Consider the following 15,793-nt stretch of genomic DNA (forward strand, 5'->3'; position numbering starts at 1 on the left):
TTAGTCTATTGAAGGGTCTAAAGTGCCTTAACATCATGAAATAAGTGGTACAGCATTGCAGCGGCCTGCGCGGAAATGTTCATCTAGACTATAATGAGTCAGTCTTCTTTTCCCAAGTAATCCATCAACATTAAAGCCGGGACGACGTGCTATTCAGGGGAGCAAGGAAAGGAAGGGTCACTTTCTCAGACAGCAGTTGGAACGATTGTTGATCCGCATAGAAATACTCAGAACAGGTCTGTGTGAAATCTTTCTTCATCATTGGAAGTGACCCCGAAGACGGAAGGAGGCAAAAGGCAAGGAAAAGAGGAACGTGATATGAGAGAATACTATCTTACCTGCTGAGAGCACGAAGCTGCGTCCAAGAGACCTGGATATTAATCATGCTGTGCTGGTTAGCCGATAAAACTGATTTGTTGTCGCCTGCCTAGATGGTTGAAGAGTATTGCGAACGGTCCCTCCCGTGCGCTCAACCTGCTGAGCCGTGGTGTCAAGATGAGCTGTATCATCAACGGCCATGACGGTCATGGACCATCCAGACAGCGGGGCCTCGAATGACTCGGGCCGCTGCAAAGAACCAAGCAAGAACGGAGGTGGACGCGCCGCATCACGGACGTACGGTGGTACGACCGATGCGGACCGGATGTCCAGTTCCATCACACCGGTGTTCGACCATACAGGACGCACGTAGTCCCCGAAGTCAGCTTGTCCGACACCAGGTCCAAGGTGGATAACTCTTTGATTGAATAAATCCGCGAGACAAACCCAGAGAACCTGGAGGATGACGCCGTGAGCAACAACAGCAATGACCTCCTCGTTTGCGACATCTGCATTGACCAGGAAAGGCATTATGTGATCCTGTAAAAATGCGTTCATACGACTCCGCATGGAGACCACAGACTCCTCGTCGGTGTACGTCGGCTCGCCTCCACGCAAAGCATCCGGGGAACTGATGCTGGAAGCAGGAGCACCGGACTGCCACCGTGTACCTTCAAGGGAGCCGTACTGTTGCTCGCGAAGAGTCGGGACTTGTATCGGGGCCAACAACGCGCCACTTGCCAGCTGTTGTTGGCAGATACCCTGCGCCGTTTCCGAAGCCCGGTCCAGATCTGACGAGAAAACATGAGTGAAGCGGATCATGCGATCCCTGAGGCTTCGAGCGAGTAGATGCACTTGCGTCCTACCGTTCTCGGTCAGGTAGTGGCCATTTTCATCGCCTCTGCAGAGTCCGACGATGTGCCAGGACTGTCAGCTGCCATTCTACTGAGGTCAACAGAAGACGCGTACGCTGCCTGTCCCACGTTATGTCCACACTCTGCGTGACGGATCAAATAGAGCTTCATCCTGGTGTGAATCGGCTCAGATGATAACCAGCCTGATGGTATGACGAGTCCATCTTTTTAGCAGCAGAAGTGGCTTGTTTTAAGGAAGTACAGCAGAAGGCGACGTGGAACATGATGAAATTGTGATTGTTGAACTGCTGCCGGAAGAAATACGCTTGGTTCGCTAATGAGCCAATTAGAAACTGGTTAATGTTTGCCCTGTTTGAGGTCTTTGCTCTGTTTGACATATTTCGCCTCCATAGGTACTAAAAAAGTTTTGGTGCCATTAGGCAGACTTGAGGTGGAATCGTTGATGAGTATTCGTGCCAGCACAGGAGGTCTTTGGATGACTTAATTTTCTCTCTCTTTTCTTGAATTGCATAGCAATCTAGCAGCGAACATAATTCCATTCGCTGGTCCACACGGACGGATACTAATAAAGAAATTTATTCCTCAAGGTGAGAAAATCTAATCTTATCAAGATCAACCACTGCAAACACAGCTGCTAAATCTTCTCAATTCTTGCAGAGACAAACCACCTTCTAATTCATAATTTCAAAGAAAAATTCACAATGGCCGACGTTCCTGAGAGTCCCGTACCGCAGCAACAAAGTGTGTAGGAAGATACCTTTGGGCTGCTCATTTGGGGCTGTATCCAAAAAGATTCGCTTCGTGCCATTGTTTCAGAATGACTAATGAGTCCATATAGCTCCCGGAAGATCGCCTTTTCAAAATGGTGTTAGAACGTCAGGTCGCGCTTTCAGTTCGCCAAATTGGCGCATGAAGGGCGAGGAAAGTCCGAGTGCTCAGAGCTCTGGCTCGCCCGGGCGAAAGACAAATTCCTCGAGGCTCACATTCAGCAGACCAAGCTCTCAGGTGCCTCAGGCTATTTCTGAAGGCCGCCGTCTATACGTTGGCAACATGCCGTATACGGCCAAGTCGGAGGATGTGCAAGCATTGTTCACCGCCGCAAACTTCCCAATGTACGGAGATAGAATTTCTTGTATGGAGATGGCCAAAACTGAGTGCTTTGCAGCGAGCGGATCGATATCGCGATAGACCCCTTCACCGGCCGCAATCCCTCATACTGTTTTGTCGATTTGGAGACCAAGGAATTGGCGGATAAAGCAATGACCGAATTGGACGGCCGTGATATGCTTGGCCGGCCTGTCAAGATCAAACCTGGAGTTGCCAAAACGGCAAGCGAGCGTTCGCAGCAACAGCAACAGCAACAGCAACGAACTGAAAGCTCGCCTCGCAGCGATAAGGGCAGCCCGTTTGCCCTTGACCGCTGGAGACGCAACGACGCGGCCGCCTTCGCTAAGGTCAACAGCGACTCTAGCCGTCGCCTTTATGTCGGCGGTCTTCCTAAGTTAACCGACCCTGAGATTATCACCACAAATATTACCAACTTCTTCAAGGGATACAAGGTGTATGTCCGCAATTCCCCTCTATGGAACTGACTTTTCGAGACTAATTTGTCCCAAAAAAGTGGAAATGTCAGCAAATTGTTCCCACCTCACCCTGCGAAGCGATTCGAGCCTGGTGACCACTACTATCTGTTCGTCGAATTTAGCAGCACGGAAGAGGCTCAGAATGCCATGGATACCCTGAATGGCCAGGAAGGTCCCTGGGGGGCGAATCTTCGCGTGCAGAGAGCCCGTGGAGAGACTAGTAACTCTGACGAAAGGAGAAACAAGTGGTCATCTGCACGCGTTGATTCAAATGGTGCTCCGGCTACCAACGATATTGCTGTCGGTGTATAATCGACTCACTCAGATATTGTTGGTCGAGATAGATCGTCACACATGTGAATCCGCTCATATGGGAAGTTCATGGACGAAAGCTGCCTTGACATGCACTGCCAGACGATCAACTGTCATCGCTTTTGCCGACAAAGCAACCCAAGTTTCGAGTCATGCTGGAGATGGGGATAATAAAGAATTTCCGTTATTACGTCTACCCATACTCATCTCGCATGCTTGAACGCCCCGCATTGCGGTGGACGGAGGAAACATGCTTCCTTGGATGATCCACAGCATCAAGAAGGAATCTCCACCCAGGAGGACAGACCACCTGCGGAAGAGATAGTGAAACAACATACTATATCATGTTACTCCGCCGTCGCCTGCAACTGGCGCAAAGAGCGTTTGTACACTTAAGATATCTTAAAAGAAGACTGTAACCCCCTTGGTAATATTGAAAGAAGCCTTATTGGGTGAGAGTCATCTCACCGTGGCAGTATACGGAATCAACGCTTATTGCTGCGCTGCGATGCGAATGGGATATGGACAAGGGCGGTCAGGGGCTCAGGGCTGAATCAGGCCACCCTGAACCAACCAAATGCGGTGATAGAAGCGGTAGGAGCCAACCGGCAGAACAGTTATTTCGGGGATTAGCCGCATCCCACGCCCCCAGATCCAGATTCCATTGCTTCGACAGAGATACTCCATACTATACTCCGTAGACACATACATGCCTGAGTATCTCAGAGTCTCTTGTCTGTACATCGTACTACTCATGCACACTTAAACTGCAAGTAAATAAAGACAAACCCACTTTGTTTCTTCGCTTTGCGAGAATTCGACAGCCCACGGACCTAGGTAGAAAAAGTAGGCATGTCACCTGCCCGTTTGCTCCGTCTGGTTAGAGATGTAAGATGGCCAGTAACGGTTGCGACTTTACCCGACGAAAACAAGAGCATCACGTGGTACCATTTGTGGAAGTCATCCTTTCTTCAGCTTCAAAAAAATTCCCTCCATTGTATGAATATACACTCATCAAAAGGGGCTTTCAAGAGACCATCTATCTACTTCCGCTTCATCTTTTACAGCGGAGTTGCCATTCACTGCCCCGCGGCATGACGTCTGTGCTGTTCCTCTGCTTCCTCACCGCATCGACTGTTGGGCTTAATGTGATCCAGCCAGTTACAATTCTTGCCATTTCTGCAACGAATCCCCTGTAAGACAGCCGGATCTGTCATCATCTTATTCGAGGAAAATATACCATCGATTTCTCAGGCGATAAGGTGAAGAAATTTCGCCCCTACTTTTCTGTCCTGCTTCGCCAGAAATTCGTACGATCTTTAATTCGGCTGTCTGTCCGGTCGGGCGACTCTTGGCCGAGGCTAGAACCTATTTCCCCGACGTGCTGGGTCATACATAATATAGGAAATTTCCAACAGAAAGACAGTTCGATTGCTAAAATGACTTCTGGGAGCTCGAATCGGAGAGGCTCTGGTCACAAGAGCTTCTTTGCCAGTGTAAGTGCTTCTATTTCCTTGTGCTGCGTTTTGTTCACGGCTTGTTTATTTTCTTGGAGTATGGGATCTGCTTTAAGCCATAAGAGCTTGTGTATGTATCTGTCCTGTCGCTTTTGCTTCCTTAACAAGGCTTCGGCTATCTTCAAGGCGCATTGGCACGAAACGACAAGGATAATTGAACGGAAAAAGAAAAGGAGGCACGGCAGGCAGAGAACAAGCATGATCCATCCCTTACCCCTGGACTATGCTTTCAAAAAGTTTCATTTCTGTTGGTTAATATTCACTGCCCTTGCTCTCTGAGGGTTCTATTTCCCCTCTTTTTATTACTGGGAGAGTGCTCTTGGGACAGACATACAGAAAGACATTGCATGATACCTCATACGATCACTTAACTCACGCATCTACAGTCAGATGAAACAAAAATCTGTGTGGTCATGGTTGGCCTTCCAGCCAGGGGCAAGAGTCTCATAGCTGGAAAGGGTAGGTACACCCTCATTCGTTTGACTATCAAAGATAGGGGGTTGACGATATTATATGTAGCGATGCGATATCTTGCTTGGGTTGGTATTCCAGCGAAAGTGTTCAATGTTGGCACCTATCGGCGACAGGGAACTCCGCAGCCAACAGCTACTTTTTTTGACCCTCATAACACCGAAGGGGAGAGAATGAGGAGAGCCGCGGCAGAGGCGGCAATGTCAGACATGCTCAACTGGTTCAAAGCCGGCAAAGGCGTTGTAGCTATTCTTGATGCGACCAACTCCACAAAAACGCGACGTCGGTGGATCTACGAGACCTGTCGCGATGCTGATATTGAGACTCTGTTTGTCGAGTCAATATGCGACGACGAGGACCTCATAATGAATAATATCCTCGAAGTCAAAACCACCTCACCGGATTACAAGGGACAGGATCCCGAAGTAGCCGCCATGGATTTTCGAAACCGCATCCGCAATTATGAGAAGGTTTACGAAACCATTGATGATAATGAGAAACATTTCACATATGTAAAACTCATCAATGTCGGCTCCACTGTCATCATCAACCAAATAAAAGACTATCTTTCAAGTCGATTGGTGTACTACATTCAGAATCTACATATCAAGCCTCGCTCAATTTGGCTTTCTCGCGTGAGTGATGACCAAGCATGTATAAGACAGTGTGGTGCTAACAGTTGTTCAGCATGGCGAGTCTGAATATAACCTCACGGGAAAAATTGGCGGAGACTCAAACATTTCAGCACGGGGCGAAGCTTATGCTCGAGCTCTTCCCGGTCTTCTGCGAAAGTCTGGAGTTCCTGCTAATGCCAAAGTCGTCATTTGGACTTCCACTCTCAAACGAACGATACAAACTGCTCGGCACCTGGCGGGTGAGACAGGCTACGAGAAATTAGAGTGGAAAGCTCTCGACGAACTTGACTCCGGTGTCTGTGACGGGCTCACGTACGAGGAGATTGCAGAGAGGTATCCCGATGACTTTGCAGCGCGTGACGAAGACAAGTACAACTATCGTTACCGAGGTGGCGAGTCCTACCGTGACGTTGTCATTCGTCTGGAACCAATCATCATGGAACTGGAGCGCAGTGAAAATGTCATCATCGTCACTCATCAAGCTGTTTTGCGCTGCATCTATGCGTACTTCCTAAACATTCCTCAGGAGCAGAGCCCGTGGATGGAGGTTCCTCTTCATACGTTGATCAAGCTCACGCCTCGTGCGTACGGCACCGAAGAACAGCGCTTCAAAGCTGATATACCCGCTGTCTCCACTTGGCGTGCAAAGGGCACCTCAGCGAAGCATCAGGATTTTCCCACCGAAGTAAAGCATTGAAGCGCAGATATATATTCACATTCTCTCCCGGCTTTTTGGGCTTGTTCAGTTCTCCCGCAGGCTGTGCCTCATCCTTTACCCACCAATGTTCATCAGAGTCTCGTGCCTGGTCGCCAAGACCAGCAAGCTTTTCTACATCTTGTAATGGACGCCTCTCATGATAGCCTTGTTCTTGCTCGACAGTGCTTTCTATTTTCGAGCATATGATCAGTCAACTCAGTGGATAACACCGGTTGTACCGATGTTGCAACGTCCGACTATTTAATGGACTGCTCGATATTTTTGATTGCTCTTCCCTTTGCCCTGTTTCAATTGTTCTCTCCTCAATGCATAGAGCTCCCTACCCGTCATCCTGTCTAGTCCATTGGTCCCGGCTGCAGCCGGGGAGATCTTCAGATACCAGAGGCACTTGAAGCGCAAAGTGCTTTTATGTCACATATAAGTCTCATCTATTTTAGAACTGTATATCGCTGAATGCACAAGGGTAATGGCTGTAGATCCAAGCCAGTGCTCGAGGTACCTTATGACGTCTTCAGATGAAATGCGGGCAGAAACGCTCAATAATAGCGATATGATTGGCTGAGGTAAAAGACGGTGAGGGTCAGCTGTGTCACATGAGAGGGCGGGAAGCAACCGTCGCTACGGGGTACATGGTGTTCCCAGGGAATTCAGGTAGCTCCAAACCACAAGACGCCATGCCCAGGGCAGCATTTTAGCTGCGCTCAACCCCTCATTTCTTCTAATTAGATATGAATCTGGACTGTGCTCTCAGTGGTGAAGACGCCCGATCAGAGGAGCTCGCCGCCGAGCCATGTTATCCGCTTTCACGGCTCGGCCACTCGTCGAGCTCAAACAACGCGACAAATCGAAAATAGAGTCGGTCCTTGCATACGGGGACCGTCTTCTGGTAGGACTGAACAATGGTAGTTTGCGGATATACAGGGTCAATGAGGTCTCCAATGGCAGGCAAGCAGAGGACGATCATCATGGCGAGGGCGAAGAGGGTGGAAGTACGATGAATAACGGGGATAGCAGCAGGCCTGCGACCATGAGCTCCGTCACGAACCTAAAGCCTAAACAAAGCGAGCTACTTCGGGAGTTGGAAAAATTTTCCAGATATAAAGTTGAACAGTTGGTGTTGGTCAAGGAGGCCAAGCTTCTCATCTCGCTTTCCGGCGGATACGTCTCGATTCACGACTTACAGACCTACGAGTTCCAAGAGCAGCTTACGAGGACCAAAGGTGCGACTACCTTTGCTGTGACTTCGAACATAGTTCACGACCCGAGACCGGCGTCCCGTCGATCGTATCGCGCCTTGCCGTGGCGGTTAAGAGAAAGATCCTGCTGTGGACATGGCGCGATATGGAGTTGGAGAACGATACGGCGGAAATGAGCCTGGCTAGTGGCATAAAAACACTCACGTGGGTTTCTGGAACAAAACTCGTCGCTGGGTTGAGCTCGAATTTCGTCATGGTGGATATTGAGACCACGAATGTCACGGAACTGGTCGGACCGGGCAGCATTGGTGGACTACCTGGACAGGAAACAGGGCGACTGGCCGGTGTTGGCGTTGCTAGTATGAGCTATATTGGGATTGGCGGAACTGCTCCTAAACCGCTGGCCACGCGACTAAGCGAAGGGCAAGTATTACTGGCGAAGGATATCAACACTCAATTTGTTGACATCGAGGGCAATCCCTTGGGAAGAAGGCAGATTCCTTGGAGTCATGCCCCCTCCGAAATTGGGTACTCGTATCCCTTTCTGCTGGCACTGCATGACTCTTCGAAGGGAGTGCTGGAGGTTCGAAATCCCGAGACCCTGAGCTTACTCCAATCGATACCATTACCATCGGCGAGTCTCCTGCATATCCCTCAGCCCTCAATCAGCTTGGCTCACGCTGGCAAGGGATTCTTGGTTGCTAGTGACCGAACCATCTGGAGAATGGAGGCTTTGAGCTACGACACTCAAATTGATGCTCTCGTAGAAAAGGGATATTTGGATGAGGCGATCAGCCTCGCTAATATGCTTGAGGACGCCCTTCTCACGGACAAATATGGTCGTCTACGCTCCATCAAACTTGAAAAGGCGCAGACGTTGTTCTCTCTCCGAAAATACCTCGAGTCTATGGAGCTCTTCACGGAGATCTCGGCTCCTCCCGAGACCGTCATTCGGCTTTACCCGCGAGTTATAGCAGGCGATCTTTCGTCCATTCCCGAAGAGCAAGAAGGATCGGAGGCCGGTACGACGGATAGTCAGCCAAAACCCGAACAGGAGCAGAAGCAAGACACAGTCCCTGCTACGTCGGATGATGCTGCGCTTGCCAGAACGCTGGCGAATACGCCCTCAGCGAGGTCCCTCCTTCGGACGAAGACAGATGATACCAGCGATGCAGGTAGCATCCGCAGCAAGCTCATGGAAGATTCTCGGAGCGACAAACGCCTTGAAGGAAAAGACCTCAAGCTTGCTGTTCGTGAACTCCAAGCCTACCTGGCGGATGTTCGCCGGCGATTCCAGCGATTTCTGAATCCCGATGGCACGCTCAAGATGGACCCTACAGCTGATGCGTTGAAAGATGAATTTACCGAATCCGTCATGAAGTTGCTTGAAATGGACAAAGATGGAGGCGAGGATGACTTCGGTGAGAGGCTTCGAGCCAAAGCTAAACTCGTCGACACAACGCTCTTCCGAGTTTATATGTATGCAACGCCGTCCCTGGCTGGCTCCCTCTTCCGTATCGCCAACTTTTGTGATCCGGACGTGGTTATTGAAAAGTTGGAGGAGAGTGGCCGCCAAAACGACCTCATTGATTTCCTCTACGGGAAGAAGATGCATCGTCAAGCCCTGGAGCTCCTGAAAAAGTTTGGCCAGGCTGAAGTGGACGGAGAGACTGCGTCCCAGCTTCAGGGTCCGAAAAGAACTGTTGGCTATCTGCAGAATTTGTCTCCCGAGCATATTAATCTGATACTAGAATTTGCTGAGTGGCCGATACGTGAAGAGCCTGACCTGGGCATGGAAATTTTCCTTGCGGATACAGAGAACGCGGAAACATTGCCTCGTCATCGAGTACTAGGTTTTCTAAAAGGGATTGATGTCCGTCTGGCTGTTAGGTATCTTGAGCATGTCATTGGAGAATTGAATGACATGACTCCGGATCTCCACCAGAGCCTTCTCAGCCTTTATTTGGATCGCTTGGAGGAACAAAAGAACAAAGAATGGGAGTTCGCCAGTGAAGAAGACAGGACCGATTGGCGGAACAAGCTGCTGGACATGCTAAGGACCAGCTCTCAGTATTCGCCAGCGAAGATTCTTAACCGTCTTAATCGAGATGGTAAGTCCAGGGCTGGCAAGCCCTTGGCCAGGGCACATATATTGATCTAACTTATCTTTACAGATCCTGAGTTCTTCGAGGCAAGAGCGATCGTTTTCAGTAAGATGGGGCAACACAGACAGGCGCTAGAGATATACGTGTTCAAACTCGAAGACTATACCAAGGCAGAAGAGTCAGTCCTTACTACTTATGAGCCTAGCCAGGCCACTGCTAAAATCTGGTTCGCAGGTATTGCAATCACCTTCACAAGACCGAAGACGCCACGAGCACAGAGACGACGGCTATACAAAATATAGCCCTTCCGGATTTTGAGGGAGAAAAGCCTTCCATATACCTAACACTTTTATCTCTTTACTTGTCTCCGCCGCACGGATACAAACCACGATATGGACCCGCGCTAGAGGTGCTCGCAAAACACGGATCCCGCCTTCCTCCAAACTCGGCTCTTGAACTGATCCCGGAAACACTGCCAGTCAAGGAACTGCAATTCTATTTCAAAGGTCGTATGCGGGCGGCAACTTCTATACTCAACGAGTCCAGAATTGTGGCCAACCTGCAAAAGTCGCAGAGTATCAAGACACAAGCGCAGCTCTTGGTTGGCGAGGGTGGTGACGTGAAGGCATCGAGGTCGAGGCATGTCACGATCACAGAAGAAAGGATCTGTGGGATTTGCCATAAGCGACTTGGTGGAAGTGTTATCAATGTCTTCCCCGAGTAAGTCTCTCAATCAATCGAGCCATGTGGTGGCTTTCCATCCGTCTTCCGCGGACTCTCACTGACATTCATAGCAATACTGTTGTCCATCTTGGCTGTGCCAATCGCAAAGCTTCCCTTTCTTCCTAATTCATTTCTACTGTAACTCGAAAGTTGATGTGGTCTTCTCACATCTAACTCTTTTTTCTCTTGTTCTTCCTTTCTGGTGTGTCTCAATTGTATGTTGTATGCGCAGCGTGGAAATGTGAATAATATGGCGGGAGCTTCAGGCAATGTGATACCCCAGGATAGCATGAATGTCCAAGGAGTCGATTGAATTTGAATTGATTGCCGGCGTCGTCGTTCGGTCTTGTTGTGCAGCGGAATGAAAGATTGGCTCCGGCGAAGAGATCCATTCCCGATGTCATGGACCAAAGTACTGTTTTACGCAAGAAAAGCTTAAGTATCCTCCTCGACCACCTCCTCGCCGTAGTTCTCTTCTTCCTTGGCTTCTTTCGCAGACAACTGACGTCCTTGCGCTTCCGCTTCCTTCTTATCTTCTTCCATTCGCTCCGTTAAAAAGACATTGATTTCGTCTTGCAACTTCGGTACCAGACTCCTGAGTTCGGAAAGATAAGCCACCTTAACTTTCGTGTTTTCCGGTGAGGGGTTGGAAGAAGCGATGGGGGAGGAAAGCTTATATTCGAATGTGCGTGTCGATGGCTGAGGAGATTCGTAGACAGCGCGGAGGACCTGCTGAGAAGAATTGTTTGAGGCCATGATGATGATAGTGCAAAACAAATAGAAATTTTCTTGCTTGATGCGTGTTTCGAATAAGGAATTTGGTGGAGACAAAGTTCAATTCAACAAGAACCTTGAACTGTGAGACTGCAAAATGGTGGAAACTCGAAGGAAAGAGAGTTGCTGGGCAGGCGGGGCCAACAGGAGAAGGCGGCGTCGTTTCAAGTGCAGCTCAGGCCCAGTCGACGTCGAGATCGACGATGATAGGCAATGTCCCTCGTTTCTTGGTGCTGGTCTGGACCAGTTACCTACATATATCGAGGACTAGAAAGATTGGGAATGAAAACTACCTGGAAAAGGGATCATGGGGGCACATTTGTGATGCCCAAATTGCTTACTGACTAACCACGACTCGTCTTGTCTCATTCCGGACACGTCCTCTATGATGTTACGCTCTCCAATCCCACCTGAGCGCACCTCCTCCCGATCCCCAGCTCCACCGCGCCCATCCTTTGACGACGAACTAGAACGACCTGGCTCCTCTGGGAGTGATGCCTCTTCAGTTGCATCCAATGTGACCACTGTGTCTGCTATTCAGAGTTCCCTCAACGACTTCGGTGCTGCGCCAGGCACTTCCTCTCCCCGGATACCCCGGACTTCGAGCACCAACGGCAGTGGCACCACAGACGAAAATCCCAGGCGCCCGTCCGCCTCATCCTTGATGCCCCAGAATGAGATGACCAGCAGGAAGACTTCCGGTCGCGTCGTCCCGCCCGATCTGTCGAGGCATCGGCCACGACACCACTCGCAGGGCTTCTTCGAGCCATCCCTCCCCACAGCGTCACTATCAGATGTCACACTTTCCGCATCAAGAATCGCAGCCCAGACTGCGATGCAGCAGCAGTCGTCCGCTGCGCAACACCCGCCGAAACGATTGCCGACCAACATCCAGGGCCCTGATGGAAGGGGTGGAAGCATCTCGCCCCCTCCCCCACCGCCACAACAAGTGCTGGCAGCCCCTGGCTCCGGAACCACGTCGGGGCAATCATATCAGAATGGAATTGCTGGTGGAAATGCTGCGGCTACAACAGCTGCCAACGTGGTGTTTCCTCGAGGACCTGCGCTTCAACCGGGGATGCCCGGTGATCAAGCGCAGCCAGAGCGTGAGCAGAAGCAGAAGGGCGATAAGCCGAAGATGAAGTTGTTTTCGAAGCCGAAGCATATTGGAATCAGCCGAGACAAGGATTCTTACGGGAAGGATAAGGGTATACCGTCACCAAGCAAAATGGGCTTTCCGGGTTCTAGTGGGTTATCACGCATCGTCAGCGGCTCGACCGATACGCTGCCCTCGAACAACTCGTCGATGTATAGTTTATCCAATGCATCTGTGAGTACGGTAGTACCAGCGGACAGGCAAACATCCAGCGAGAAGGATAAGGATAAGGATAAGGACAAGGACAAAGCCCACAAGCATCATTTCCTGTCGAGGCAGAAACTCAAACTGAAGGACAGAGACGATCATTACAACCTGCCTCTATCTTCTGCGTCTAGCAATTCCAAACCGTCTGATCCCAACGCACCACAGTCTCTTTATTCTTTTACTCCGGCGTCTCCTAACGCAGGGTCGACAACATTCAGCAAAACTGTTGGCGGGTTGGACCTCTTGCACGGTGGTCGGGCGCTTCGAGAAAAAAAGAAAGAGGAGAAGCTGAGGGAGGAAATAGAGCAAGACTTGGTGGTTAGTGGCGCTACGCCAGCTGTCTTTTCGGGGCCGTCTTCCCTTGGAAACTCGACAGGACTCTTGCCCGAAGCTGCCCTTCGGGAGACTTTGTCAGGTTTCGGACTCCACAATATGACTCCGGATGATGCCTGGGATTTCTTGAAGGCGAAGCTATTGGTTATATTTGATGGTGAGGACGTTCGTATAGCAATTGAGGACCTGAACAAGTTGGTCCTTATTCACATTCAACGCTGCGTGCAGAAGCGCACACCAACCGCCATTGTCGACGATCTACGAGAGTTACTTGAGACAGGATGTGCCTCGTTAAATCATACGCTGAACGGAGTGCCTGACGAGAAACTGGTCCCTCATTTGGTGCAGATATGGCTACTGGTTTTTGGCACCATTCTTCCATTTATTCAGGCTGTATTTTTGCCTCTCGATCTAGAGTTTCGAGGCGCGGGTTCAGTGATGAATCTACGGGAAGCAAAGGATTTCTGGAACTCTGTACCGACCGGCAAGGACTTTGAAAATGAGCTCGAAGTTCGACACCTGGTCCTGGTGGCTTTCCGTGACATGGTTGTTCTAAAACGTTATGAAGGCTTGAAGGCTACATTTTCTCGCTTGAGTCTTGATAGCATCAATGTGGGCTCGTCGGCTCTCAGCATCACAACAAAGAGCAGTAACAATAGCGGTCGACCTGCCACGGCCGCTTCTCTCGATGCTGGCTTTGGCAGCTACAATTCTCAATCATCTACGCTCCTCAATACGGCGGGCAGTTACTCCTCTGACTCGATGAGCAATCGCAGCCGTGCTGCATCAAACACCTCGTCCAATCCGGACCAACTTATTTTCCAATCCTTCTCATCTCCAAATCAACGCGCAACCGTCATTCACAGGGCCTCACATACGGCAGATACCTCCCAACTCATTACTGAGACGGTGGGGCGGATGCTACAGTGCCTCAGTGTCCTGGCCAGTGTGCAGACAGGTGATGAAGCGCAAGAGAAGATTGAAACTCTGAGCAAAGCACTGAAACACAACTGGCTCGGACGTGGGCGGACAGGGCGGGACCGACGCGGATTTGTCGGAGCGAAGATTCGGCCCAGCATAACGACACACACGAATAGTGATGAATCTACGAATGATCCAAGAAATGGCGATCTAGGCTGGCAAATGCATGACGGGCGCCAGCAAGTGAGTGTCCTGTGAGACTCTGGAGGGAAGTTAAACTCTTGCAGCTTATTTTCTTACTTATGATTGGCCTGGCTATGGCTACCTTGATCCTTTTGTCTTTCTCTGGCATAGAATAGATACTTCTTGGTGGAATGATTTATTGCCTGGGGTATCTGGTGTGTATGGTTGTCACATTGAGCTGGGCCTCGAACTACCATGATGGGTTTCATCTTCCTGTTCTTTCGATTCTGGTCACTGGTTATCGAGATTCACGAAAACCAAGTTCAACTCCATTCTCCGTATCTGTACGCCCATGACCACCCTGGGAACCCCTCCGCCGAATTAGCTGAAAAGAAAAAGTGGGCTTCGCAAGTCCTGATTAATCTTGCTTTCCATACTGCAAAAGCGATTTCTCTAGTCCTCAGGCTCAACTGCAGCTGCAGACTGAGCCCTCTTGTTCAGCTCTTTGAACTTCTTCTGGATCGCATTCGCAGGATAGTTGTTTCCTCCATCCGCAGCAACAGCCTCGGCGATCTTATGCCATTTCTCCAGCTCGAACTTCTCCTCGACTTCTTTCTTCACCTTGAGAATCCTGGCTTCCTAAAGGCAGACAAGCACAGACGCATTCAGTCTCCTATCCACAGGGACAAAATCAAGCTCAAGCCGGACATATCACTTACATCTTCTGCACTGATGGAGACGAAGTTCGCCTTCATGGCTGTGTAGCGCTTCCGCAGCGTGCTCCCTTCAACCCTGATACCGGTCATTCTCGTCCAGGCATTGGTGATCTCAGACCAGCTACGGCCTTCCTCGTCTCTCATCCGCAGAACCATCTTGTTGGCCAACCCGGCTGATTCCAAAGTGGCCGGAATAGGACCCAAGCCTTTCTTGGGCGAAGTCTTTCCCTTCTTGGTCTCGGTACTGTCTGCGTCTGCGTCGCCGTCTGCGGTCTTCTTCCGGCCTCGCTTGCGAGGTGTTGCGGTTGCTGGGGCCGAGGTTGGCTGTGGTTCCTATGTGGTATTAGGTTGCTGCATCTTTAAAAGGCGGCTGTACTGCTTACCTCTGCGGCTCCGGGAAGCACGTTGCTTGACTGGTCGTTCTCGACCTTGATCTCGGCGACATCCATGTCGGTGTTGATGAGGGTGAAGGTAGAAACTCTGAGGACTGGTCCCGTCTGGTCGATGAGAGAGGATGTGTCGAGGCTCATCCTTGAAGGACTGATATGCTATCAATGAAGTTGTCTCAACCAGAGACTTGTGACTGTGGAGGGTATATCTGTGGATTGAGAGGTGAGAATGAGGATGGATGTGAAGAGAAGAACAGGGAGAAAGATAGGGAATTTATGTTGAGTTCAGGGTAGCAGGAGTATAACACCGGGCTCTCTATGCCTATGTTGGTTTCATTCACTGGACCATGTGAAATTCTGGCAAGTGTGAGAGAATTCTGTGTTCATCAATCAACTAAATGATAATAGTTGTATCTGGGTGCAATGTGTTTCCAAGAATTTGTTCTCAATGAGCTTTGTGGTCAATAAGCCATACTGTCTAGACAGCATGGCAGATAGCATATACAGAATCACTTAAATTGTCATATCTCAGGACTAAGTTCATTCCCGAATTTGGCAACTTTGATGCTTCTTTTCCACATTGTGTACACTGGCGGTCTTACCAGGCTCTAGAACAATAAGACAGTCAGAAGCCAAGAAACATCTCTTGAAGAAGCAATCC

The 15,793-nt window shown here is 49.9% G+C and overlaps 7 protein-coding genes across 7 annotated transcripts; 4 read left to right on the forward strand and 3 right to left on the reverse strand.

Moving 5' to 3' along the window:
* Positions 1-15: 15 nt before the first annotated feature.
* Positions 16-1,445, reverse strand: P174DRAFT_444406 (histidine phosphatase family protein). The gene has a single exon (XM_024828081.1). It carries the CDS (start codon positions 1,138-1,140, stop codon positions 382-384), a length of 759 nt encoding a protein of 252 aa, XP_024679239.1. The 5' UTR covers positions 1,141-1,445; the 3' UTR covers positions 16-381.
* Positions 1,446-1,632: 187 nt separating this feature from the next.
* P174DRAFT_268477 (RNA-binding protein) lies at positions 1,633-3,163 on the forward strand. The gene is made up of 5 exons (XM_024821512.1): positions 1,633-1,780; positions 1,851-1,934; positions 2,032-2,305; positions 2,359-2,754; positions 2,815-3,163. Exons 2-5 carry the CDS (start codon positions 1,895-1,897, stop codon positions 3,086-3,088), a joined length of 984 nt encoding a protein of 327 aa, XP_024679240.1. The 5' UTR covers positions 1,633-1,780; positions 1,851-1,894; the 3' UTR covers positions 3,089-3,163.
* Positions 3,164-4,108: 945 nt separating this feature from the next.
* On the forward strand, positions 4,109-6,881 carry P174DRAFT_506294 (bifunctional nucleoside/nucleotide kinase/histidine phosphatase family protein). The gene is made up of 4 exons (XM_024831303.1): positions 4,109-4,584; positions 4,992-5,064; positions 5,125-5,711; positions 5,764-6,881. The coding sequence occupies exons 1-4, from the start codon at positions 4,528-4,530 to the stop codon at positions 6,406-6,408; spliced, it is 1,362 nt and encodes a 453-aa protein (XP_024679241.1). The 5' UTR covers positions 4,109-4,527; the 3' UTR covers positions 6,409-6,881.
* A 338-nt stretch (positions 6,882-7,219) lies between these two features.
* On the forward strand, positions 7,220-10,454 carry P174DRAFT_462831 (putative vacuolar morphogenesis protein AvaB; the record flags this gene model as incomplete). Its single annotated transcript, XM_024830181.1, has 4 exons — positions 7,220-7,681; positions 7,741-9,736; positions 9,800-9,908; positions 9,965-10,454. The coding sequence occupies 4 exons, from the start codon at positions 7,220-7,222 to the stop codon at positions 10,452-10,454; spliced, it is 3,057 nt and encodes a 1,018-aa protein (XP_024679242.1).
* A 196-nt stretch (positions 10,455-10,650) lies between these two features.
* Positions 10,651-11,411, reverse strand: P174DRAFT_268627 (uncharacterized protein). Its single transcript, XM_024821513.1, has one exon. The coding sequence runs from the start codon at positions 11,207-11,209 to the stop codon at positions 10,889-10,891; it is 321 nt and encodes a 106-aa protein (XP_024679243.1). The 5' UTR covers positions 11,210-11,411; the 3' UTR covers positions 10,651-10,888.
* Positions 11,412-11,612: 201 nt separating this feature from the next.
* P174DRAFT_376663 (uncharacterized protein) lies at positions 11,613-14,102 on the forward strand (the record flags this gene model as incomplete). The annotated part of the gene is made up of 1 exon (XM_024822707.1): positions 11,613-14,102. One exon carries the CDS (start codon positions 11,613-11,615, stop codon positions 14,100-14,102), a length of 2,490 nt encoding a protein of 829 aa, XP_024679244.1.
* Positions 14,103-14,480: 378 nt separating this feature from the next.
* P174DRAFT_423520 (uncharacterized protein) lies at positions 14,481-15,273 on the reverse strand (the record flags this gene model as incomplete). Its single annotated transcript, XM_024825131.1, has 3 exons — positions 14,481-14,666; positions 14,747-15,076; positions 15,127-15,273. 3 exons carry the CDS (start codon positions 15,271-15,273, stop codon positions 14,481-14,483), a joined length of 663 nt encoding a protein of 220 aa, XP_024679245.1.
* Between the last annotated feature and the right edge of the window lie 520 nt (positions 15,274-15,793).

The sequence above is a fragment of the Aspergillus novofumigatus genome (genome assembly GCF_002847465.1).
Source record: "Aspergillus novofumigatus IBT 16806 chromosome Unknown P174scaffold_7, whole genome shotgun sequence".
Lineage (NCBI taxonomy): Eukaryota > Fungi > Ascomycota > Eurotiomycetes > Eurotiales > Aspergillaceae > Aspergillus > Aspergillus novofumigatus.

Coding starts and splice junctions, on each gene's coding strand:
- P174DRAFT_268627 (XM_024821513.1), bottom strand. CDS start 11,209: ATGGCCTCAAACAATTCTTCTCAGCAGGTCCTCCGCGCTGTCTACGAA.
- P174DRAFT_268477 (XM_024821512.1), top strand. CDS start 1,895: ATGGCCGACGTTCCTGAGAGTCCCGTACCGCAGCAACAAA. Junction 1,935..2,031: donor TCCCGTACCGCAGCAACAAA/GTGTGTAGGAAG, acceptor GAGTCCATATAG/CTCCCGGAAGATCGCCTTTT. Junction 2,755..2,814: donor TTCTTCAAGGGATACAAGGT/GTATGTCCGCAA, acceptor GTCCCAAAAAAG/TGGAAATGTCAGCAAATTGT.
- P174DRAFT_506294 (XM_024831303.1), top strand. CDS start 4,528: ATGACTTCTGGGAGCTCGAATCGGAGAGGCTCTGGTCACAAGAGCTTC. Junction 4,585..4,991: donor ACAAGAGCTTCTTTGCCAGT/GTAAGTGCTTCT, acceptor ACGCATCTACAG/TCAGATGAAACAAAAATCTG. Junction 5,712..5,763: donor GCTCAATTTGGCTTTCTCGC/GTGAGTGATGAC, acceptor ACAGTTGTTCAG/CATGGCGAGTCTGAATATAA.
- P174DRAFT_444406 (XM_024828081.1), bottom strand. CDS start 1,140: ATGATCCGCTTCACTCATGTTTTCTCGTCAGATCTGGACCGGGCTTCG.